Source organism: Canis lupus, chromosome 25, assembly GCF_048164855.1.
Source record: "Canis lupus baileyi chromosome 25, mCanLup2.hap1, whole genome shotgun sequence".
In the NCBI taxonomy this organism is placed as follows: domain Eukaryota; kingdom Metazoa; phylum Chordata; class Mammalia; order Carnivora; family Canidae; genus Canis; species Canis lupus.
The window spans coordinates 24964336-24991405 of record NC_132862.1 but is presented as its reverse complement, the minus strand read 5'-3'; the positions used below and the strand labels follow the sequence as shown (position 1 = coordinate 24991405).

The 27070-nt window shown below is 33.8% G+C and overlaps 1 protein-coding gene across 26 annotated transcripts in view; it reads right to left on the bottom strand.

The window, feature by feature from the left end:
• C2CD5 (C2 calcium dependent domain containing 5) overlaps positions 1-27070 on the bottom strand; it is a 101368-nt gene that overhangs the window by 16084 nt on the left and 58214 nt on the right. For all 26 annotated transcript variants that reach the window (XM_072798685.1, XM_072798687.1, XM_072798695.1 and 23 more), the window contains 11 exons: positions 24094-24189; positions 21343-21534; positions 17149-17335; positions 13304-13468; positions 8774-8914; positions 6778-6841; positions 5897-5958; positions 5585-5683; positions 5018-5107; positions 4467-4554; positions 3412-3498 (listed from right to left, as the gene is read on the bottom strand). In XM_072798685.1, the coding sequence (XP_072654786.1) occupies positions 3412-3498; positions 4467-4554; positions 5018-5107; positions 5585-5683; positions 5897-5958; positions 6778-6841; positions 8774-8914; positions 13304-13468; positions 17149-17335; positions 21343-21534; positions 24094-24189 (1271 nt within the window). The remainder of the gene's footprint in view (positions 1-3411; positions 3499-4466; positions 4555-5017; positions 5108-5584; positions 5684-5896; positions 5959-6777; positions 6842-8773; positions 8915-13303; positions 13469-17148; positions 17336-21342; positions 21535-24093; positions 24190-27070) is intronic.

Genomic DNA, 27070 nt, shown 5'->3' with positions numbered 1-27070 from the left:
CATCATCTGTGTTCCTCATAGTATTCATCAAAAAATTTTTATGATGTTCACATGATAATTTCCTGGAAGAAATCACTCAGGCTCAGCACCTTTTAATATTTCAAATCAGAAAAATCAAGATACCTAGAACAAGGTAACGAAACCAGCCATAAATTTGAGACATACATCAAACTATTTTGTTACCTTGAGAAACAAAACCAAATATAACAAAAGATGAAAGGAAAAAATTGAACATGGATGGACAATTCAGGCCCAGGCTTACTCTACACAGTGAATTAGGATACATGTAATTGAAGCATCTTTTCTTCATGTAATATTCACTCATTTTCAGTAACTTAAAAAGATAAGGAAAGGTTTATCTACAAGTTAAAAGATGGAAGTATTAATAAATATACTGTGCATAGCTCTTGAAACTACTCTGCCAACATAAAAGAAATAAAAAATTTTTAATCACCGTGTTTATAGTAAGAACATGAAAAAAAATTAGGATACAAAGTTTTCAGAATTAAAAAAAAAAAAGGATAAAGCTCCATCAGCTTAGTTAACTGACCTAACAAAACTATAAAAACTATATATTTATTTGCTTATCAGTATTAGTAGTTGGCTTTTAAGCCCTTTATGGTTGCATATAAGTAGAAAATTTTTTTGAGCATTTATTCCTAGTACTCTTACCTTCCTCTCTTGCCTGTTACATCTAAATCACTAAGCTTAACTTTTATCATATATTTCTATTCTCTATTTAAAACCTTCTTTCATGTTAAAATGCTCAATCACTAAATTCACGTATTACACTCTATTACATCCTTCAGACCTTTGTCAAAACCCATCCTATCCTCAAATCTTCCAAAATAATTTGTGGTAACTTTTTCAAGTATATTTAGTATAGCCCATGTCCTCCTGAAAAGATTTGAGAAAGCAAAGACAATAAATAAGCATCCAACATAAGCTACAATTTACACAACTATTTATAGAAAAGGTACAGGTAAATCTTTTAGTGTTTACTGATTATTTTAAAACATAATGTTCAAGGAAAAGCATATAGGTTTTGTAGTTAAGTACTTCATATATAAAGTTTTCTATATATTAGTATTGGATGTAATGCTCTTGAACATTAGGAAGATGATCATGATGGCAGCATGATATGATTCAGTGGTTTTCAAACTTGTTGAAAATCTCTCTTACAACAAAAATCACATATAGAAAATCAGTAAGTAAAAGCCTACTGAATCAAAGCTGCTCCAACTCAGCAGTAGGGGTTCCAGAGACCTATCCTCTCACTCTCCCTACCCTCTTTTCCCTCCCTACCTTGTAGAAGGCCTGAGGCATCTCTGAACAAACTCCATGTTTTGGAGAAGCAGAGTTTAAAAATTACTGGTTTAACAGATGTGAAGATATTTGGAAATTTTTAATTTAACTTAAACATTAGCTTTTGATTTTGATTCACTGGCTTTTGACTTGTTTTTAATAACAGAAACACATTAATTATTGAAGAACCATAAATTATAGAAACCCAAGGAATCAGAGAACTTTAAAGGATAGAGAGAATCTTAATCTTTTCACATTTTACAGATGAGGGACTGAGGTTTATTGGTTTATTAGAGGATAACTGGCCTAAGTTCTCACATTATCAGCAGCAAAACTGGGATGAGAATTGAGGTCTGCTAACTTTATTACTCCACCTTCTGGTCCCTCTTCACACTATAAAATAAACTGCAATATTTTAAGTACTGTTCAGATATGACTTACTCTACTCAAATTCTTCTTTTGTTGTTCTTCAGTTCAGAGTATCATTTGTACAAAATAGACTAATGACCTCAACAAGCACTAATTTTAATTACCTTTGAAAACATTTTGAAAGCTACTGCAGAAACTGCAAGGTATAGATATAGATATGACAAATTTACAGAATTTAAATCCAATCTTCTGCAGAAATCACTAATGATTAACAAGGTAAAACTGAGCTAACAGAGACCCTATCTCCATAAATATATATACTCATAGATTAGCAACTAATCAAATCTTTTTAGTGTTTAGATTTTTGGTTTGGGTTCCTCCTCCACACCCCACCCGTCCCACTGCAGGGTAAGGATAAATGAAATGACACCTTAAAGTAATTTGGAACTAACCCTGTGTTAAATACAAGTTTCTGTATTAAAGTAGGTGTTTTTAAAAAAAATTGTCTGAAAAAAATAAAAAAATAAAGAAATTCTGTCTGGTCAGTTCAAGGACAATTCTTCACAGTTCTTTTTGTTCTAGAAGCTATATTTAATTTATAAAGCTGAACTCAGATTATCTTTGGATTTGATGTTTCATCTCTATTCTTTCAACATAGGAGTTGAACTATGCTAAAATTCCCTATGGAGTTCTAAATTAGAAAATTTAATTTAGATTAAAAAAACAAAGAGAATCATAATCACCATGTTATGAAGTTCAGAATCTGAAAGTAGCTTATCTTTTCATCTTTAAACGATGAGACAAGATCTATTTATCTACATAGATAAACAAGCCTTGCCCTGATTTAGTAAAGACTCTGTTCACATACATGCAATGTGAATATAAAACTATTCTATACTAATTTGGTATCAGATAAACTGATAAGTACAAATCACAAAAAAAGTCCCTGTGTTATTAAACTGTAATAATTAGAAAAGCCAATTTGATTTGAAATTACAAATAACATTTCTCAGAATAAAAAATTTACAAAAAAACACAAGCTGCATGTATTCTATATATAATGCTACGAAATAAGATACAGTTAATTCTGAAAAATCTTTTAATAAAAATTGCCCTGAAATCAGAAGAGAAATAGAAAATACTACCCCTCATTTTTCTCCAAAGACTGTATAGATCTAAGTAGACTTATTGCCATTAAGAGACTATCATTTTGCATTTGAAAATATGCCAGTATCTTTAAGCACATAATAATGTTCCTCCATAGTAACCAAGACACTCAAAAGAGAGCTCATCCCTTTCTCACTTGTAGTACCCCACCCAAATTCCTCCACATTTCTTCTGAAGAAAATCAGTATTTTGTCATCTATGAAAATCTAAAAATTTTTGTAAAGATTCGATTGTGGCTGGATAAAACCTTACCAGATATCATATAAATGTCAATATATCACATGTGAATAGTCACTCTGGGAAATTCAGATCTCTGAAAATAAAACTTTACTACATTTGAAGTATAAGAATGGAACATCACATGAAACATTACCTTAATAATTTATGATGAGATTACTTGAGAAATTAAAATAAGAGGAATATTACTCTCTCCCCTTTATGAACATGAAGAAACAAACAATGAGGGAATGAAGAATAAACCTTCATCTCAAGATTAAGACTGCCTATAATGAAGAAGTAAAAGGAACTAGGAAATAGGATTTGTGTTTGCATTTCCCTCACTTAACCAACCTTTAGCTGGTGGAAAAGGATGAGAAGGAAGTGAATCTGAACAGAGCTCCAGTGGAAACTGCAGAAGTTCTTCATTATCTGTAGAGGCTTGAGAGGCAAGAAAAATACTAGTTATTTAGTAATGATCTAGTATCAATTTTTTAAAAGTAAGAATCTGGGTTGAAATATATCTATTTCCCCCACTCCAATGTTTCTGGTTATTTTCTTCCTGGCTTCTCCCATGGAGACACTCCACCCGCACAATGTTGAGACATGCTATCTTCCCTGATAGGATTGTTTTTTAAGATTTAGAAAAAAATACTAAGTGTAAATCTCTTAGCACAATGCCTTGCAAATAATAACTAAATAATAATAATAATAATAACTCAATAACTATTATTCTATTCTTTCTACCATACTAGTTCAATGATACTTAAATCAGTTATTTTCTATCTTCTTTGATAAATATCTGAACACAATCATTTAATATATCTCTATTTGACATTAATTCAATGTTTTACATGTAGAATGTAATCACTATAAAAATTTAGACTAATCATGAATATTTTATTTAGCTGGTAAGTCCTTAAATTTTAGAAAGCATACTATCTCCCTTCTCCTTTTTTTCACAACACATAAGCGGTTTTTAATAATTTGAGTTTCTTTGGAATATATTAAGAATGTTACTTCCTAGATTTTACTGGAAAAAGCACAACTCTGAGGACCTTTCCTAAGAAAAATACATGATGCTTACTACATCAATTATGTTCTCAGATGTCTTGAGGACCTCTCCAGAGACCTCAGAAAAAAAAAAAAACCTCTAAATTACTGCAGAATATGCTATAACCTAAGTCTAAAAAATAACAGCATTCTCTATGTAAACAAACACCAAACGCCTATTTGTGAAGAATACCAAGTCAAACATTCTTATTCACAAAGTTATCTTGATAAAAGATAAACAGAAAAAGTGACAGTATTGCTTCTTCAAGAAACAAGTGACTTATTTAATCAACTTTTTTCACTGAACTATAAATGTAGACAAACATGAACTATGCTCCCATCCATCACAGGTTTACCTCTTTGCAATGACTTTTCAACATGTGTTTTTGTGGTCTGCAAAGCCTGATTTTTGTCAAAAGTTATTGCAACTGCTGTGACTGTGACCTAGAATTACAGAAACAATATTAGCAAAACAATCGTCACCAAAATAAGTTTCTCACAAATCTTCTTCAGTACAATGGAACAATTTATACTAACTGGCTAATTCACTTTTGCTGGTTAAGATTCTCAACCAGAATTACAGATAACCTCAAATATTTAGACTGCATTTGAGTCTGACATATATACTAAACCCAGATATTCCAGAAAGAGCTCAAGTACCTTCTCTAAAATATGGGGACTGGAGAAATCCCATGTAAGTACGCATCCTATTGTATATGTGCTAGAAATATAATTCTACTTTCGGATAATTAGAGTTTAGAAAAATAAAATATACATGATCTGATTTATTCTAATATATTTGTTTAAAAATATTTGGAAGTAAAATGCTTTATTCAATTATGGCAGATTTATAATATTAAGACAAATCAGAAAAGCTAGAAATCTTAATAAGTTGAATCTTAATTACCTGTATTAATTCATCTTCAGGCAGAGATACTGTAAAATTTACATGGCAAAGGCAGCAGGGGATCATAGACCGCAGTTTAAAATACAGGCTCTACATAACAGAAAATATGAGTAATATCACTTCTTTGAATTTAAAAATTTTTTAAAAACGGATTTTTCACTGCACATTATATCAGGGCAAAAGGAAAGTTTAAGACAAAGCTGGTCCACTTCTATTTTGTATATTCTTACATTTTAAATATTTAAGCAGATAATAAGATTTAATCAGCTTTATCGATGTCATAAAATATAAGAAAAATGGTTTTTCTAAATTTACAAATATACAATAGATTTCTATGAAGCTTAAAATTATAAAATAACTTAAAATATATTTTTTTTTATAGTGTGGCATATCAAGATGGCAACTTTAGCATTTTACCAGTTGAGAGAGTTAAGATTTACATAATATATAAGTAAAAATCATTCAGCTCACACTTGTGTAAGATATTCCAGACAATATACTTTTCTTTTTTAATTTCATAATTCTTAGGTGTTTTAACTAAAATATAGTTAGTCAAAAGGTTCCTACCTTGAGCAAATTTTCACAGAGATCATTAAAGTTCTTATTAAGGGCTTGATTAGTCAGGTTAAGGCTGCTTAATCGGATTACTCTTACTGATGTGAACATCTAAATACGGGAGATATAATTGCATGTCATTTTATTATTTTTAACTAAATAGTATAACAGTTGATAAAACTGCCAAATAATTAATAATAATAAATAATGTGATATGAAAAAGGCTAACATTTTAGTTGCAATAAGGAGGTCAAAGAGAAAACATATTAAGGAACTTGCTAAAATCACATACATTGTATTTATTGAAAATTATGAAAGGTTTACCTGTATTTCAGATGTCCAGTTATTTATACCAGGCATAATTTCTGTATTACAACTATAAAAGCCTGTCAAAATAAATCATAGTTAAACTATATAATATTTCATCTACTTTTATGTTGAAAAATAACATTTTTCACTTATTACATGGAATTCTAACTATAAAATCCATTTATTCTTTTTTCTAAAACATTATTACCTTCAGTAAACTTTAGAATATCTTAATAAATTATCAGTTTGGTTTCTTTTCCTTTTTTTTTTTTTTTTAATGTATGAACATAAAAGGATTAAAAATCAATTAAGCTAAGAGAACCTGGGTGGCTCAAGTTAGTTAACCGTCCTCAAGTCAGTTAAGCCTCTTGATTTCAGCTCTGGTCATGATCTCAGGGTCCTGGGATCAAGCCCCATGGGCTCTTTGCTCAGCAGGGGGTCTGCTAGAGATTCCCTCCCTCTCTCCTTTCTCCTTGCCCCTCCCCTGCTCACACAAGTGATCACTCTTTCTCTCTCTCAAATAAAAAAATAATCTTAAAAAAAAAATCTAGTTCCCCTTTTTAAAAAAAAATATTAGTTTTTAGTAATCTCTCCACCCAACATGAGGCTGGAAATTATAATCCTGAGATCAAGAGTCACATGCTCTACTGACTGAGCCAGTTAGGAGCCCCCTCAGTTCACCTAAGTCCTAACATAAATATTTTTAAACAATGGTTCTAGCTTTGGGGCAGCAAAGTAAATAACAGGATGTGACGCTGATAAAGCCTTTAAAATAAAGTACTTTTCTTATTTTTTAATTTTTTCAAAATAAAGTACTTTAAAGTATTTTAAAATAAATTCAGAACTTATGAACTAAGATGTATAAAACTAGTCTCATCTCAATTTTTTCTGTTCACCTGAAGGAGGAGGAACATCAGTAAGTAGAGAATGTACGTCTTCCATAGCATCAGTGTCATCAATCTGAAAATAAAAAGATTAGAGCTATTACGTAAGTACTAAATATATAATAATTTCAAAATATTAAAAAAATCATTGTTTTTATTATTTACTAAATAAATAGAAACATAAGAGTCAAGAAAAAGTGGAGCCGTTATTCCCTAAATGAAAATTCAAAACTTGAAAAAAAAAATTCTAATCTCTGTAAATTTCTCCACAGTAATTATAAATACTTCTAAGTAAATATTTCACATTATAAGTATATTCAGGTAAAAAGAGAGCCTTTTCTCAAGCCTTTATGAGGACATCTTTCAAAAGGCTTATTACAAAGATACCATAAGCAATTATTATCTCTACCTGTATAAGTTAATAAAGAGAAATTTTAAGAAAAATGATCTTTTGACTTAAATACAAAAATGCTTTAAAACTGAATTACATAGGGATAAATTTAAAGGTACATCTAAAAAAAAATAAGTGCAACTCCTACTCTTCTTACACCACAATATTCCATTGCAAATAACTATGTCTAGTTATTTATTATCCAACTAGACATATACTGAGATTCATCAGTACATCGTGGGTCTGAAGGACTCACACTTCAACCTTTGAGACTTTAAGAACTATTTTTAACATTACTTTAGCTACAGTCATGGCCATACCTCAATCCACTATTCCCCAAAACATTCCACACCCAAATCCAACTACAATGTTCTGCCTGTCTGTTCCTTCTCTTACTGAATCTGCACTTTGTTCTCCGCTTTCCACACAGATCTGAAGCACTTTTGTTCTCTACTTAGTCAGGATCCAGGACCATAAAGATCAATTATGCTCTAGAATGCTGGAAAATTTGTTAGACAGATTCCTGGGCTCTACATTGAAATTTCATTCACTAAGTGTGAAGTAAGGGCCCCAGAATTTGCATTTCTCATAAGACTCCAGATACTGCTGCTGCTATAGGCAGTCACAGCACCCTTTGAGTAGCATTACTGCAAACAAGACCATGGAATTTTTTACCTCCTCAGTCCAACATATTCTTTTACCAACCTCCATTTTGTTTTTCATTCTCAGATTGTAGAAAAATAGGAGAAATAGGCACATACTCATACAGTTTGAGTTTTCTACAAATTAACATTCTCACCTGTTAATTAAGCCTTGTGCATCTCCCGTGGCTGACATCCTGATCACATTCATGGACACTGTTCTAGATTCTTCAAACTTCCAATCCCATCTCAATACAATTTTACCATCAGCTTCCTGCTTTACTAATATAAAGGCATCTGATTTTTTTTCTCTCAACTGGCACTTTACCAGAACATTTCCGAGTATCCTCATTTGTTTTCCTTTCCTTCAATACCAAAGGAAGATCATCTATCTCTATCAAAGCTAACTATTTACAGGGGAGGGCAGAGGGAGTAGATTTGTGAGGTAGGAGACTCCATATATCTTCTGCGCCACATGCATTCTCCAGGAAAGTTGTGAGTGTATTTTTATAATGAAAGTTCAACTATACCTTCTGAATTCAGTAAGAAAACACTATACTCAGCATTTGGAGTGCTATGATACCACATGTAAAAGGATATGATTATACTAACATGTTATAAGACATGAAACAAGTAGATATAAGTGAAAGAAAAGCATTTTAATTTCTTAAATTCCTTCAAGTTTACAAAAGCTCTAAGAATTTAGCATTATTTTTTTAGTTTAGCATTGTTTGAATTTTATTTCAACCCACACATTAATTTTTCCAGAGCCACTTGAATTATTGTATCTGGTATTGATCAAAAAATATTACTATGTTCTAATATTTTCATATTTGTTGTAATCACTATAATAAAATTTCTTTATATATTTATAACAGTTGTAATGATACAAAATCACATCACATCAATTTAGGATCTGACTGTAAAAATGTATATCTTCCAAAAACTTGAAGAAATTAGTCTAATGTAGTATTACCTCCAAAACAAAAGCATCTTTTTTCCCATGTGAAAGGTCCAACTCTGTAACTTCATCAGAGCTTTCTGACTGAGATCTTAAAAGTCTTGAGCGTTGTCTAGGTTCTGGAATGGGTGATCCTATAATCTCTTCTGATACCTCCTAAAAGAAATACAATTGCTTTATATCATATAAAACTGTCTTTTTCAGGGATCCCTGGGTGGCGCAGCGGTTTAGCACCTGCCTTTGTCCCAGGGCGCGATCCTGGAGACCCGGGATCGAATCCCAAGTCGGGCTCCCGGTGCATGGAGCCTGCTTCTCCCTCTGCCTATGTCTCTGCCTCTCTCTCTCTCTCTCTCTCTCTGTGTGACTATCATAAATAAATAAAAATTTTTTTAAAAAACTGTCTTTTTCAGTTTTGGGGTTATTTTGTAAACCGTAGGGTTTTTTTCCTTTTTACGGAAGTATAATGGACATATAACTTTGTATTAATTTCAGATATACAACATGATTCAATACTTGTATGCTTCAGTTCGGTTTTAAATATTTTTATTAATAGATAAATATCTGTAAAGAATAAAGTCTAAATATATTCACAGCCTATATTTAATTATAACTTTTATGACTAATTATCTTTTTGTAGAGTACGTGGATATTTCCTTCTATGAATAATAGCAGTCTTGATACACTAATTGATAAACACATAGAGATGTGTCACAGACACAGCAAGGCAATACTGACATCTAGTGTACAGAAAAGACACAACAAGTAGGGAATTGGCAGTCCTTCCAGCTCAGAAAGTATTTTCTACTCAGCCTTTAAAAGACCAAACAGCCCAAAAATAATTAAAAAAATGTAGTCCAGGGACACCTGGGTAGCTCAGCGGTTTGAATGTCTGCCTTCGGCTCAGGTCATTGATCCTGGGATCTGGGATTGAGTCCCACATTGGGCTCCCTGCATGGAGCCTGCTTCTCTCTCTCTGCCTGTGTCTCTGCCTCTCTCTGTGTGTCTCTCATGAATAATAAAACATTTTTTAAAAAATGTAGTCCAAAAAAAAAAAAAAAAATGTAGTCCCCAAGGGGCACATCGGTGGCTCAGTGGTTGAGTGTCTGTCTGTCAGCTCAGGTCGAGATCCTGGGGTCCTGGGATCGAGTCCTGCATTATGCTGCCTGCACGGAGTCTGCTTCTCCTTCCGCCTATGTCTCTGCCTCTCTGTCTCTCATAAATAAAAATAAAAAATAATAATAAAAAATAAAATAAAATAAATAAAATAAAATAAAAGTAGTCCCCAAAAAGGATTCTAACTTTCTATCTTTTCTTACCCAGTGGCAATTTTTCAAAGCTCCACATGATAAAATGAGGAATATGATAAACGTGTGCATGTACACATTAATACATATATTATGCAGATATTTGCTATGCAACTTACTAAGCTAAACAAACTTTGGTAGCTACAATGATGATCTTTTTGAGGATGTAACCCTATATGAGTTTGCAAGCTTTTACCTATTACATAGCCAAAGATCAATGCTAACTAGAGATTCTAAGTATCTGTTGGCTACAAGGACTATCAGGAGAATGTGACTATGTGAGCACAAATGCAAAAAGGCCTACACTATTGTTGGCATAACAGAGCTATGTTTTTAAATAACAAGGAACCTAAAATTTTTTCAAGAATGCAGTTTTAAATGTTCATTGCTAGCGTATACCTTACAGAAGACTACTATTTCATAATAGCTATCTATAAAGTAATTTCACATTCATTTCTCTTATTTGTACCCCAAATTACCTTGCCTTGTGTAATTTTAACAGGGTACCTATTATAATGACTACAAAATGAAAAAGAGCTACAGTTCAGAGGTAAAGTAGTTTGCCTGTCCTTGAAAACTAGTTAAGTGACAAACCTATCCAGATCAGTTTTTTTTACTCTGAGTGTAATATTCTTCCAACCAGATAACATCTTTCTTTTTTTTAATTTTTCAGTAGTTTAAAATTTGTTTATGCTTCTGTTCATTACATTATAGATCTAATAAAAGCCAGTATCTGTTTTTTTTTAAATACAATGTTTATTTTTAATTTTTATTTATTTATGATAGTCACACACAGAGAGAGAGAGAGAGAGGCAGAGACACAGGCAGAGGGAGGAGCAGGCTCCATGCACCGGGAGCCCGATGTGGGATTCGATCCCGGGTCTCCAGGATCGCGCCCTGGGCCAAAGACAGGTGCTAAACCGCTGCGCCACCCAGGGATCCCCTCTGTTTTTAATATATCTTAGATTCGTAACGAAGTTTTTACCACTAATACTGTTTATTATTCTAAAAGTTTTTTTTTCAAAGATTTTATTTATTTATTCATGAGAGACACAGAGATTGAGAGAGGCAGACACACAGGCAGAGAGAGAAGCAGGCTCCACGCAGGGAGCCCGATGTGGGACTTGATCCCGGGACTCCAGGATCATGCCCTGAGCCAAAGGCAGGCATTAAACTGCTGAGCCACCCAGGGATCCCCTATTCTAAAAGTTTTGCACCTTATTTTGATACCTTTGGTTGACTAAATGATCTCCACTTAAGTGGTACTACTGCTCTACATTAGAAAGATTTTTCAGTGTTGAGAAAAAAAAACAAGTACATTCACTTCAACTGGAGCTACCTTTCTTTCCTAAGAGAAGAAACACACTGATGTATATTTTCAGGGTAGGTATACATTGTTTTAGAAACAGAAAAGACAAAATTGTGATATGAGTAGTAGCTTACTACACTGAATCTGTCAAATTCTGAGATGTTATGCTGAAAGACTATAATGCACTCAGTATCTGAAATAAGGAGAGATATATTAGAAAATTCATAGATTGATAAATCTTTTTGTATCATATTCAACACATGAAACCCATATATGTTGAAATTTTAAAAATCATAACAGATTTATCCCCTCCTCTACAATCTACTACTGAAACAGGAAGCTCAATAAATATTTATTGAATAGATGAAGTAATTTAATTCACATTCTCTAAACATGTCTGACTTTAAAATGCTTATATTAAAGACAGACAGACATGCAAAAACTAAGTGCAATAATATGGAACAGCCCCATGACAGAAGCATATACAAATACAATAGTATACAGAGATACTTCCTATGAGAGGTCAGCATGGGAGCATATAGTTGATAAATACTGGTAAGTAAAAGAGTTCAGCTTATATCACAGGGCCCTAACATAAAGCTTTGCAAATCATTTTCCACAACAGACATAAATACTATTAGTAAATGTTCAAATATCAAAACATAATTATAAAAGAAAAATAATGTACTTCAAGCATCAGTAAAGGGCTGTGTGGAAAGCTTTAAAAAGGCTATTTAAGCATTAATATATTAACATACTAACTTTCTTAGTGAATTTCAAGAAGCTCTGTATCAGCACTGTTCAATAGAAATATAAAGCAAGCCTCATATATAATAAAATAAAAAAGAAATAGAATTTTAATAAAATTTTATTTAATTCACTATATCCAAAAGATTACATTTTCAAAATATAATCTATATAAAAAATACTCATGAGATAATTTACATTCTTTTTCATATTAAGTCTTCCAAATCCAGTGCGTATTTTATACTGATAGCACCTCTCAATTTGGACCAGACACATATCAAGTGCTGTACAGCCACATGTGACAGTGTCCACCACACTTAACAGTGTAGCTCTAGGTCATATCTTTAAAATTCCTCTCAACTTAACTTTGCTAGAAAGCTGTAAGTCTCAAACTAGAATGCAGATGCACTGTCCCAGACAAGCAACCAAAATTCTGACAGTGTGTATAAAGTCAAATAACAATAATAATGTTATTCAAACATGTTCCTTTTACATAAGTATTTCATTATCAAAGACTCATAAAAAACAAATAGATTCATTCTAACTCCGACACTTTCTTCTTTCATTTAAAACTGGCTATAAGGCATCCTCAGAGTAGGAGAAACTGTGATATCTACTACAAACTTGGTATCAAAGAATGACTACGGAAGTTACTCGTAGAAAAATCCTAAGAAACTAAAACTGAAAAATGGGGTATTCTTTCACATTTTTATCTTAAATAAGCAATCTTTCTTTTTTACCAAAAATGAACGTTTAAACTATTTATTTAATCATTCAGCAATATTTATCAAGAGGCTACTACTAGGAGGAACTATGCTAGGCCTCAGGAATACAGCCTCAAAGAAGCTTCATTCTTCTGTATGCAACAAGCAGTTATAAAAATCAAAAACATATTTTCTCGTGTTTACACACACACAGATAAGAGAAATAAAAAACAATAAAACACAGAAGGTGGATAGAAAGTATCAAAAATTGATGGGAGAGGACAATTTTCAAATCAGGTAGTCAGAGTCAGCTCCCTAAAAGGAGACATTTGAGTATGATTGCAAAAGGAGGTAAAAGAAATGAGTAATGAGGAGAGCAAATCTTAACAGTGAAAAAAAATTTGTCCAAAATAAGGTAATCCCAAAATAAACTAACCCCTAACAATAACATATATTCACAATATAGATTTATTTTACTTACCGGAGGATTGATTTCATATAATTCTTTATTCTTAGCAATTGTGTCATTTATCTTCTTTTGCATATGAGATATATGCTGTTCATAGGAGCCATCATTAGGAGTCTTCCCAGCAATCTGAATGCCACCAGGCGTAGGTAAAGCTGCTAAATACACACCTGTGGCCGACTTGTAAAAACAACAGGGAAATAATCAGAAAAAATATCTAAAGAATAATAGTCCTTAAGTCTTCATACTTAGGAAAACTATCTTTGCCCTACAGGAGAAAGATAATTAGCATCAGTGCACATATGGGACATATGTTGGAAGAGAGCAGAAACACATAACTGGTAACAGGAATTGGTTGCTTCTGATGAGAACCTTGGGTAAATAGGAGGGACAGCAATGAAAGAAGGATTTACTTTTCACTGCATACCCAACTGCACTTTAAAATTTTTACCTATGATTTCAAAAAATAAATTGCACTGAAAAAGTGTAGGAAAAAAAGATTAAAAATTATTAAAAAGTAAAAGGGAAACTTTTGCAAAGCAAGTGAGGAAACAACTTCAGGAAGGACAGGAAATTTATCAGCAGCAATATTATCCTTCCTTCAGGAAGGACAGGAAATTTACTCAAGATCACACTGTCAATAAACATGGAGAAGAGATTTGAATGTGTTTCTGACTCTAAAATCTAAGAACTTCTCATGATATCACACTACATCCATAATTACCAAGAAAGAAAATTTTACTTAATACGGATTCATTTTAAATATTTAATTAAATGACTATTAATTTCTGACTCTAACTGTACCACATGCCATCAGTACTAGAAAACTATTAAGGGAAATACAACACACGATATTTACACACACACACACACACACCCCTATGTACATCCACATTTAAACATGCTTATTATATAAGCAAAGCAAAAGATATATACAAATATAAACATCAAATTGTTTACACAGAAAGAGTGGAATGTAGACAAGAAAAGACATTTAACTCTGGATATTTGTGTATTTTGAACTGTGTGAGTTATTATTTTTTTTTAAAGAGAGAGTATGACTGAGGCTGTACTCGCAAGTGAGATTGGGGTGGGGGGTTACACACTGAGATCATGATCTGAGCTGAAATCAAGAGTCAGATGCTCCTGTGTGAGTTATTATTCTTTCTAATCAAATGCCAATTTTGTAAAAACCCACACTAAAAAGGGTATGATATTCTATGATGAACTCTGTGCAGTAGATGACATGAACTCTGTGCAGTAGATGACATTGATGCTCAGAAGCTCTCTCTCCTGGTTTGTTCATTAGTGACCATGACTATGTCTATGACTCAGTCTCTGATGCTCAACCTCAGAACACCCTCCTGCCATATGAAGCCTTAGCAGAGTATCTCTAACAGGTTCTTCACTGTACTCACTAATGAGGTAACAGCCCAGAATGGTTGAGAACACAGACTCTGGAATAAGACAAACCTGGGTTTGAAATTCAGTTCCAGTACATCATATCACTTTGGACAAGTCTCAATCTATTATAGCATCCATTTGCCCCTCTTGTCAAGATAATATTGCATTACTTCTGGGGTAGCACAGTGCCAGATATCCAGTAGGCAGAGATCAATTATCATGGAAGCTACTCTTGGGGCCTTGAGTTTTTGGGTTTTTTTTTTTTTAAGATTTTATTTATTTATCATTAAAGACACAGAGAGAGAGAGAGAGAGAGAGAGAAAGAGAGGCAGAGACACAAGCAGAGGGAGAAGCAGGCTCCATGCACGTAGCCCGATGCGGAACTCGATCCTGGGTCTCCAGGATCACGCCCTGGGCTGAAGACAGGCTCTAAACCGCTGAGCCACCCAGGGATCCCTTTAGGGCCTTGAGATTTAAGTGCACAAGCTAAACCACAGCACAAAGATCAAAATCACAAACAGTATATAATGAGTGTCACTAGTAGTCAAGAAGGAAAAGATCAGCAAGAATAAGAAAAGGCAATATTTCAGGCAGGCATCAAAAAATTACACCAGTATCACAAACTAGTTCCCTAGAGCTCAACCATTAGAAGTATTTGATATGTTTGCCACCATGCTTTTTATTTTTTTATTTATTTTTTTAAGAATTTTTTAAAAATTTATTAATGAGAGACAGACAGACAGAGAGAGAGAGAGAGAGCGCGGCAGAGGGAGAAGCAGGCTCCATGCAGGGAGCCTGACGTGGGACTCGATCCCCGGTCTCCAGGATCAAGCCCTGGGCCAAAGGCAGCGCTAAACTGCTAAGCCACTCAGGCTGCGCTCCACCATGCTTTTTAAATCTTTGAATCTGAATCAAGCTCTTAGTTCCCACAGACACCCACCAATAACTAGTTTTATATTCAGTCCAAATTATACATTTATAATAATTGCTAAGCATGTGAGTTTTTAGATGAATGAATTATAATGAACACTTTATTCAGTTAATCTAGATATCAAAAATTTTAATATAAATCAGACTACTTTAACTAATTGTTGCAAATTTCTCTTGTTAAAAAAATCGTGATTACCTGATTAGTTTATCTTTACCACACAATTACCCCTACATTCAGAAATTTACATAATTGTAAATGTATGAACAGGAAATAGTTTAGCATTTTATCTACAAATGCATACTGAGGAAAAAAAATCCAAGTTCTATATATTTCTTAAAATTAAATTTTTATGTATCTCAGAAATATGGCAGAGAATTCCAATTTGAAAAGTGCCAGTGTCACAGATGAAGATCCTGGCTAAGGAAGTGTCTAAAATAGGAGAGGATTTCCATAAATACTGTGAATCAGTTTCTACCTGATAAATATGTATTTTGCAGGCATCTAGTTCTCTGGGTCTTAGATGACTTACAAAGACAATTCTTGCTTTCCCCAGTGACAACTTGTAGTCAAAATTTATTTTCTAATAAGTCACAGTGAACGTAAAGCTGAGATAAAGAGCGTCCCACTCCCTCATGAATTTTCATTTTCTATTTTTATAAGTAGGCTCAATGCCCAGGTAGAGCCAAATGCAGGCTCAAACTCACGACCATGAGATCAAGACCTGAGCCAAGATCAAGAGTCAGAGGCGTAACCCACTGAGCCACACTGGTGTCCCTCTACTGCCTCACAATTTATCAACACTTAAGAAACACAAACTTAAAAAAAAAAAAAAAAAAAAAGAAAAAGAAACATATACTTTATTGCACATTCCACAGTTGACCATAGGTGCACATTTATGATGAAACATTTTCTTATCCAGCAGTAGGCAGAGTTTTATATGTATTGCTTAATTTTCTCCATATAACTAAAGATTGTTTTAGCCTAGTGGTCCTCCCCACTCAGGAGTGACTCTGCCCCCAAGGAACATCTAGTAATGTCTGGAAACATTTCTGGATGTCATACTAAAGGGAAGCCATTAGTGTGCAGAGGCCATGGTGGCTGCTAAACATTCTGTAATATACCAGACAGCCCCTAACAATGAATAGTTTTCTAGTCCCAAACGTCAGTGCTGAGGAAAAATCCTGTTTTAGCAATGTGTAAAAAATAATAAAATACAGAACAATGATGACCAACTTACTAAATAAGCTACACATGATAATTTTCAGAAATTTGACTACTGAGATTATGATCAGAATATAATAATATAAATATAAATAAATTTTATATATTAATTTTAAACAGTGATTCATATATAAATGTAAAAGCCTATTATCAGACTTTTTACTTCTTATAATATCCCCAACCCTCCAAGGTCTTAATACCAGTTTCTTCAAATAAGTCCTTTTAAAAGACTCTTTGAATCACACAAAACAGAATCTACTAAACTACCGGAATCACAAAACCAAACCAAAACATCTAAACTTACCGCTAAGCCCATCAACATATTTTCACCCACTGTGATCTGAATTCTCAGTCCAAATAAAGCGTTCATTCCTTTCAGTTTTAGTTTATTCATTAGCTGTGTATGTACTTCATATTCCATGAATGGCAACAGATTACTGATAGCTGTGGCATTTGCTTCTGCCTGTGCTTTCTTTTTTAAGCGACATAATCTGTTAAGGAAAATAAGTTAGTCACTAGATGGTATTCTTTTTTTTTTTTTTTTAAGATTTTATTTATTTATTCATGAGAGACACAGAGAGAGAGAGAGAGGCAGAGACACAAGCAGAGGGAGAAGCAGGCTCCATGCAGGGAGCCCGACATGGGACTTAATCCTGGGTCCCCAGGATCATGCCCTGGGCTGAAGGCGGCGTTAAACCGCTGAGCCACTGGGGCTGCCCACTAGATGGTATTCTTGATGCCATCTTAAAAACTGTACAATTTTTAAAACTTTCTGTAAGTGTATTTGATAAAATATTTGTTTCAAATGGGCTTATTAAGTTATATCAATAATCTTTTCTGCCATTTTTTTCATTGTGTATGCTTTTGCTAAAAGTCCTACATTAATAAATGAAAAAGAAAAATTTCAAAATCTCTAGAAATGAAGAAAATACCCATCAAAATCACTAGAGAATATACTTTAAAATCTTAGAGGTTTCATAACTCCATGTGGTCATATGAATGTATAGCAAAAAAAATTAATTTACTCATTAAAAGCACACAAAACTTTCCTGAGTATCTACCATGTACCAGGCACTGTTCTAGATGGTGAGCACTGATCAATAAACAAAACACAGAGTTCCTGTTCTCGCAGTTATATTCCAGTGGAGGAGAGTGGGAATAAGCAAAGATACAAGTTAGCCTCAGACTATGTTGAAGAATCATTTATTCCCACTTATTTCACCTGGTTCATTTTCTTTAGACATGAACTAAAGAAAATGAACCAGGTGAAAATAAGTGGGAATAAACTAGAGAGAAGGCCTCATATGATCTGGCCTGAGATCATAAAATCAAGATGGAACCAGGAGAGTTAGAGAAAGACACTTATGAATGGGGTTAGCATATTAGAAGATCCAAAAAGAGACTACGACACTAAAATGAAGTGAGCAAGTGTGAGAGTAGTACGGATGGGGATGCAGTTAAGCAGGGGCATGATCATGTTAGGGGCTTAAGGGTCATGGTAAGGAGTCTGATTTTATTCTACCAGCAATGAGGAAGTCCAGATAGCTTTTAAGTAGTAACATGATCCAATTTATGTTTTAAGATATCGTATATATTACTACACACAGCATGGAATAAGTATAACAGAATTAATGAGGGGATGGTAGCCAAAAAGCAATTTAGGTGACAATGAGAGCTTAGACTAAAAACGTAGCAGTAAAGATGAAGAAAAGATCCCCAAACTTGTAAACTGGACTGTTTAGGCTAGTAGTTATCAATCTTTAGCTTGAGAGCTCATTAAGAAACAATTACTAGCCCCCCATCCCTAGAGTTTCTGATTTAATAGGTCTGGAGGGGGGCCTGAGAATCTGCATTTCTATAAATTCTCCCAAGGATGGTGATGATTGTTCTAGGGATGACACTCTGAAAACTGCTGATGAACATGAACTCCCTTCTACCTAAAACAAACAAAGAATAAACTGTATAAATTATGAATTTTCAGAATCTTCTTAAAAGCATCACAGGACCAGGACAAGGGTCCTCATAAGGGGACAGTATGAGGAGGTTCTTTGTGGTAGTGGAACACAGTTCTGCATCTTGACTATGGTGGTGGTTACACAAATCTACTTTGGAATGAAGTTGCATAGAACTACAAATAAACACAAATACATAAATGAATGCAAGTTTAAAAAAGTGTAAAAACTGAGTAAGGTCTGTAGGATACTTAATTAGTATTACATCAATGTTAATTTCCTAGTTGATATTCTACTATAGCTATGTAAGATGTCACCAATGAGGGAAACTGGGTGAAGAGAAAATTAGTAGTTCAATTTGGAACAAATATGAGATGCCTACAAGACTTCAAAATGGAGTATGGTACATGGGATTCTTTGTACCATTTTTGCAACTTCCTAAGAATCTATCACAGTCTAAGGAAATAAAACACAATGAATAATAATGAAAAGAAATAACTGAATACAAAAAAATAGTTATTAAAATTATCTGTTAAAGAATCAGTGACAGGCTATAACATTTAATATTAGATTTGAAAAAATAAAAATAAAAAAATAAAACATCTAGAAATAAAAATAGATTATCAAGGGACACCTGGGTGGTTCAGCGGTTGAGCGTCTGCCTTCAGCTCTGATCATAAACCCGAGGTCTTGGAATCAAGTCCCACACTGGGCTCCCTGTGAGGTGGCCTGCCTCTCCCTCTGCCTGTATCTCTGCCTCTCTGTATCTCTCATGAATAAATAAATAAAATCTCTCTAAAAAAAATAGACTGTCAAAAATGTAAATCCCCAATTATTGGTCTTACTATAATATTAGAGATAGCTGAAGAGAAAATTAAAGAATTGAAAGATAGATAAGAAAATATCCAATATATGACATAAACAAAAAGATAGAAAATACAGACAAGAGAATAACAGACCTAGAAGAAGCAGTGAGAAAGTCTAACATTTTTACAGTATCAAGAAGAGAGAAGAGATGAAACATAGAACTAGTATTTGAGAGGAGATGAAACATAGAACTAGTATCTAAAAACTTTCTAAAGCACATGAAATAATCTACAGATTCAAGAAATTCAATATATAGCAATTAAGATAAAAGAAGTCCATACCTAACATTTCATAGGGAAATTGCAGAAAACCAAAGACAAATAGAATAGCACATATACAAGGGGGGGGAGGGTATCCTCAAAGGAATAAAAGTTAATCTAATAGGTTATTTCTCAACAGTAGCAATGAAAGCCAGAAGGCAAGGGAAGGGTATCTTTAGTGTGCTGTAGGAAAATAAATGGCAGCCCGAAATATCTCTTCAAGGTAAGTAAATATTTTCAGATAAGCAAACATAGATAATTTACCACCAGCAGACCCACCAAAATAAATACTAAAGGATATTAGCAAAAGAAAAACAATCCCAAATAGAAGGTCTAAGATATAAGATGAAAGCAAAAGTAAATGAATCAGAATTATATCTGAAAATAAAACACAACATGACTTTGTAAGATAACTTTGATGGAGAGAGGTTAGGCAGGAGGGGAGTGTCAAAGAACACCATATTTGGCATGAAGAATTGGATAGAGTGATTGATCGTTCATTAAAATAAAGAAGGCTAATATGAAAAAAGTGGAGAAAATTAGTAGTTCAATTTGGAACAAATATGAGATGCCTACAAGACTTCAAAATGGAGTATGAAAGTATACAAGCCTGAAGCTCAGAAAAAGTTTGGACTACAGTTGTAAATCTGGAAGTCACAGACTTATAGAAAGCACACACCTATCGGAGTTGATGAGTTCAACTGGGGAGAGAGCTTTGAGAAGAGGGTCCAGACCCATGGCCCTTCAGGGATCAAGAAAAGGAGAAAATCAACACGGACTGAGGATTATACATAGAGGTAGGAAAAAGCTGGGGTTCAAGGAATGTGGCCAGGAGTACTATGAAGTCAAAGAAGTATGAAGGAGAAAATGATGTGAACTGTGTGACTGCTGCTGAGAAGATGAGGACAGAACTGTTCAATGGATTTGGTAACCTGGTAGTTGTTAGTGACCTAGACAGTTATAGCTGCTCCTGTATGTCAACCACAACTTAGCATTTCCTACTCCAGCACATTTTAAAAGGAACTGTTAACAGCTAAATGAGATAATGAAAGGAACACTACATGCATGGCACTGTTCTTTAAAAGAAAAAAAAATCAATTTCTAAAATGTATTACATATTTAATATCCTTAAAACAGAGCCACAACAGGTTACTTAGTAATCCTCAAAATAATAAACATCTGTACAGAATTTAAATGTTTAAAATTGTCTTTACATATAAACTTATTTTAGTTTTATAAAGAGGATATTCTTTCTCCCAATTTTCCATGTGATTAAATAAATACAAGATTCGGGTATCATTGCCCAGCCTGCCCAGGATCACACCCGTAGGAAACAGCATAGAAGACATGTAAAAAACAGATCTGACTCCATACTCCATACACTTTCAGAGACCTCAAATACAGTTTGCACAAATATACCTTGCTTGAATAAGACAGCCTTTTCCAATAACTGTTGCATCTATTGGGAGGTCTATAGTTGTAAAGAGAACATCAGGAACTTTTTGTTTCCTGCAGTTATAGCAGTATGTGAGATGAGCTGGAAATGGCATATTCAGTTCATCATATGGTATATGGCAAAATCCACAGCCTGCAGGCAAATTTTCTTCTAGCCTATATGAAATATCAAGAGAAAAAAATGAAGCATTTTTTAAAATTCCATGCATTTTCTCAAAAACCTATTTTTCACATACAGTACTTGTATACAAACTACACAACTTCTAGCACAGTAAGCTATGAGAGTACCACTATGACTATTAAGAATTAAAGATGACCATCAAATGCAAATCATACATTTCCATATGAGAAATAAGACTTACACAAGTAGTCACAGTATTCCATCAATTCATATTTTTAAGGATGTCCCACCTGACAAAAGCCACTATTATCCCAAAGCTTGTTCTTTGTGATAGAACATAAAAACAAGTGGTTGGATATGGGGGACATTTTCCTACTGTGACAAATATAACTCAAATACAATTATAAAAAAAATTCCCAAGGGAAAAAAACCTCTTTAACTAGACAATCTAACAACTTCAAAAAAAAGATTATGGTTAAAAACAAACCTATTTAAAAACTTAAAAAATCAAGAGACGCCTGGGTGGCTCAGCGGTTGAGCGTCTGCCTTCGTCTCAGGGCATGATCCCAGAGTCCCAGGATCAAGTCCCGCACCAGGCTCCCTGTATGGAGCCTGCTTCTCCCTCTGCACCGCCCCCGCTTTCATGAATAAATAAATAAAAATATTTTTAAAATAAAATAATAAAAATTTAAAAGTCAAAAATAGGCATAATCTGACATTTCTAATTTCCAATGACTGCTTTAACATTTCTTGAGAAATCATAATACCTGTTTCACAAATAATATACATATCCTATATAAACCAGAAATGATAACACAACCTTCCCGATCACTGTGAAATGTTTGTTATAATAATGTTGGCTATGAATTCGTTTTTGAATGATTTAAGTATTTTTTTCACTCATCAGATCTGAGGAAATTCAGAGAACAAAAATGGAAGCAGAAGGAAGCTTCATGGAGAACTCCAGACTTTCACACAGCTACACCTTCTAGGGCTCTAGAAAGATGTGGATTCTCAATTTGCTCCAATCTAAAGCAACCTTTTGAAGTTGAACCTTGGCAAATGGACAAATTAAAAAAGAAAAGGAAATTCATACTATACTATGAGTCAGGCTTCTTGCAGATTCCTTGTACATACTATTTCACGGAATTGATCCACCATAACCTTCTAAATCAAATTACTCTCAGGTATTATTCTTTTATTGTTAAGATGGCATTCTAGTACGTTAGAAGTAACAGGGAAGTCAAATAGATCCTAAACAGAGCTGTGTGACCTTGAATAAGTCATTTAACCTCTCAGAGCCTCCCCTATAAAACCAGAACAATATCTACTAACAAAGGCTCTTTTTCTTTGAAGATTAAGTAAGAAAACATAGCTAAACACACCCCTCCCCAAAATACAAAACATCCCTGTTTTGTTTGCTGCAAACAGCAACAAAAACTAGTTCTTCTTGGTCTGAAACCAACCTGAGACATTAAGTAACTTGTTCAGCCATAGTAAATACTTAGTAGCAGACCTCAGATTCTAAGGTCAGTTTGTTTGAATCAAAGCCCCTGTTACAAAGGGGCAAGAAAGGATGAAAACTGGAATAATTTTTAACTAACTATCTCACAGAAATTTGAACATAAGTGATATAATATCATAGGAATAAAAACAGAAGTATTTAAATTGGAAATATGAAATATACAAAAGGGATTGTCTCTGAATACTGAGATCATGGAGCATGTTTTCTTCCTTCTATTCCTGTATTATTTTTCAAATTCTTATAAACAGAAATAATTTTATAGCAGGAAAAAAGACATTTTCCTCTTTTACAGATAGGGACAGTATCTGTTGCACAGGATTACCATATAAAAGAATTCATTGTATCTATCCAAGCCACAATACAAAAATAATCAATCTGCAAGGGGAAGGTCATTTGTTCTATTAGGCTTCTATCTACTCAAGAGAAATCTACTGACATGTGTGAGAACTATATTGCAACACTGGGACAACTTACCAGCCAGCAGTTTTCTCAATAGAACACTCTGATTTTTAATATACTTCAAAATGTTGCACCTCTATTTTCCTATTTGTGATGACTTTCAATGCTCTGTAATATATTACAGTCAAAATCCATTTTTGATATAAACTAAAGAAGAAACCAACCAAGGTCTTCTGTTTGCCTACCTGAGCCAGAATATTTTTCTTATACAGAGACTTGCAAATTTATACTATTTGCTAACCTTTTCTGACCTATACTATTCATGACCTTTTTCTATGCCAGAGGTAAGACAAAAGGAAAGGAAGAGAAAAATAAAAAAAATTTTTATACTGTCACAGACAAAAAAATATATACTTGAAATTCTTTGAGAGTCAGACATGTATTTTATCAAGATACTCAGAAAATTATAATAATGTGTGTCATATAATGCAGAATTCAATTCATCTATGTTGCTACAGGTTATGTAAAAATTAGTAAAGTGTCTGGTCCTGATTTCTACATTGTACCACTGTAACCCATCCTTATACAGAACTATCCTGGCTGTGAAGTTAAAAATCAACTTCTCCTTTTTTTTGCCTTTAAAGAAAATAAGCAAGGCTGCCATGACAACCTCTGTTCCAAACAGCCTTCCACGGTGCCATCCTGCAGAAATCTAGGGTTGAGTACAGCTGCTGTGCCGGATGCAGATAAAATACAGACCTCTTCACTATAAAGGAAAAAAATATAAAATAGTTAATATCTGCAGGCAACCTAGCTTTGGAAAATGTTAAATATCAAAATGATTATGAGGGTGACAATTTAAATTCAAGTTAGACTCCACTAAATATTAATAATATCATAGGATTATCTCCTATCCTAGAACAAAAAATAGAAATAATATAACATTATTAAAACAAAAAGAGCAAGAATTATTACTTAAAAAGTATAAGATAAACGGTATAATATTAATGACAATAAATTTCTTTAAAATATGTTAAAACTGATAAAGACAGGAATATTTCACAAATTTTTTTTAAGATTTTATAACAGGAATGTTTCAAAATGAAAATAGCAACAAATTATACTGCTGAATTCAGCAGTAACCCATAAAACTATATTAAAGTACTCTATAAATGCATATTAAAGTTTATTACCTAAAAAAATAAAAAATAAAAATAAATAAAGTTTATTACCTTAATTTAAGTTTACCTTAAAAGCTTATTTATGTAATTATCAATATCAATATTGCTAAGCTTAATTTAAACTTAATAACAAAAGGTATCTGAAACAAGTAATATCCAAAATATACTAAATGGAGCTTAAACTACATCATTATAATGCAGAATAAAAAGTAATTTTCAAAGAATTCTTTGGAATTCTTAAACTACGTAATAGTTTACTACCATCACCTAATTTTAAATAATCAACAAAATTACTGAATGAGATCACCCAAAGCTAATGAGAAAATGGCAGCCTATGGACAAAATGATGGAAACAAAGTATAAATAAACCAGAAGCCTGAAAGGACATGAAACAAATGGTCACTTGATCTGTCACTGAGTAGAGAGAGGCCAGGCTCAAAATGTTCAAGTGGGCACTGAGAATGTCAAGAAATAATGTGGAGCCACTAAAAGTGCTGAATTAAAAAAAAAAAAAAAAAAAAAAAGTACTGAATTAAGGAACTATGAGGGCAGAAGTACATTTCAAAGTTTTTTGTTTTTTTTTTAAGATTTTATTTATTTATTCATGGGAGAAACAGAGAGAGAGAGAGAGAGAGAGAGAGAGAGAGAGAGAGATTGGGGAGGGGGGTGCAGAGACACAGGTAGAGGCAGAAGCAGGCTCCATGCAGGAAGCCCAACGTGGCACTTGGTCCCGGGTCTCCAGGATCACGCCCTGGGCTGAAGGTGGCGCTAAACCGCTGAGCCACCCGGGCTGCCCACTTCAAAGAGTTTTATCCAGTAATAGTAAATAGGATGGACTAGAACAACAACAACAACAAAAAATTAGTAAAGTTAAGATTTAAATACAAAGATTTTTTGAGGTCCAGTGAGAAAAAAGGAGCCTTGATATATCAGGTGAATTCAAACTCCTAAATAAATTGACTCATTTCTGTAGACCCTTGCATCCATCTGCGACCTATCTCCTGCCACTCTGAATCTACACCACTAGCCTTCTTCACATTCTATTCTTCTAGCGTGGAATATTCCCTTCATGCCTCCTCATTTATATAACTCACACTCTTCCCCTGAGATTTAAAGTTTCAGTTACTTTATTAACACTTTCTTCTAATCTTACTTCTGGATCCCTCTGGATCCCATAGCATCATGGGATATTTCTGTCATAAAATGTGTTAAACTTGTCAAAATCCTCCAGTAGAATATGAATCTGATAACAAGAACTATGTCTTTCAGGGGCGCTTTCGTTAAGCATCCAACTCTTGATTTCAGCTCAGGTCATGATGTCAGGGTTGTGGGATTGAGCCTCAAAGTCAGGCTCTGTGTTCAGCCTGACTTCTCTTTCTCTGCCGCTTTCCCTGCTCTCTTTCCAAGTAAATATATAAAATCTTTTTTTTTTTAAGATTTTATTTATTTATTCATGAGAGACACAGAGAGGCAGAAAGATAGACAGGGGAGAAGCGGGCTCTGGGAGGGGAGCCCGGTGCAACTCTTGATCCCAGGACTCCAGAATCATGACCTGAATCAAAGGCAGATAGATGCTCAACCACTGAGCCACCCAGGTGCCCCAATAAATAAAATCTTAAAAAAAACAAACAACAAATGAACAAAAACCACCTTTTAACGTCTTTTAAAACCGTAACACTAGGACCTGAAAGCATAGGGCACTAAATCTATGAATGAACCAAGCTATCAATGGGGAGTAGGGTGGGAAAAGTGTAACAAAGTTATTAGTTTAGCAGAAGTAGAATAGCTACAATGGGGACAGAAAGGCCCAAGGATATCATACCTGGTCTGCAAGGGAAAAGAAAGGGCCCTAAGAAGAAGAAACAGCATGGCTCTGTAATATCTACTTTTACTGGAGTCTAATTATTTTTCTCTAATAATAATGACCACTATATTGAACAAGAGAATTACCCATGTTACAGCTGACAGTAAGAATTACTCAAGATTAGGTGGAAAAATAAAAACAGCAGAAGGTCAAATGGTTTCTAGATGATATCTATTATAAACTTTTTGAGGGGCTAAAAGTAGGATTCATCAATGACAGCAAGTTAACTCAGAACCTGAGTAAGAAACTGGGCAAAGTCTTGGTTAAGGTAAGAGTCAAAACAAAGCAGGTGTAAATGTACAAACAAGATGGGTGGAAAACATTAAGTTGTGGTCCAAAAGTGAATACTTATAGTTTCAAATTTTTAAAAGGGAACAGCTTTGAGCAATAATGAGGTCCAAAATGTGACTGAAAGTTAAGGGCGGTGCCTATGTAGCTTAGTCAATTAAGCATCTGCCTCTGGCTAAGGTCATAATTCCTGGGTCCTGGGATTGAGCCCCCATTGGGCTCTCTGCTCGACTTGTGCTGTCAAATAAATTAATAAAATCTTTAAAAAATACAGAAAGTTAAATGGGGGGAAAGAGAAGGACTTGAGAATAAGA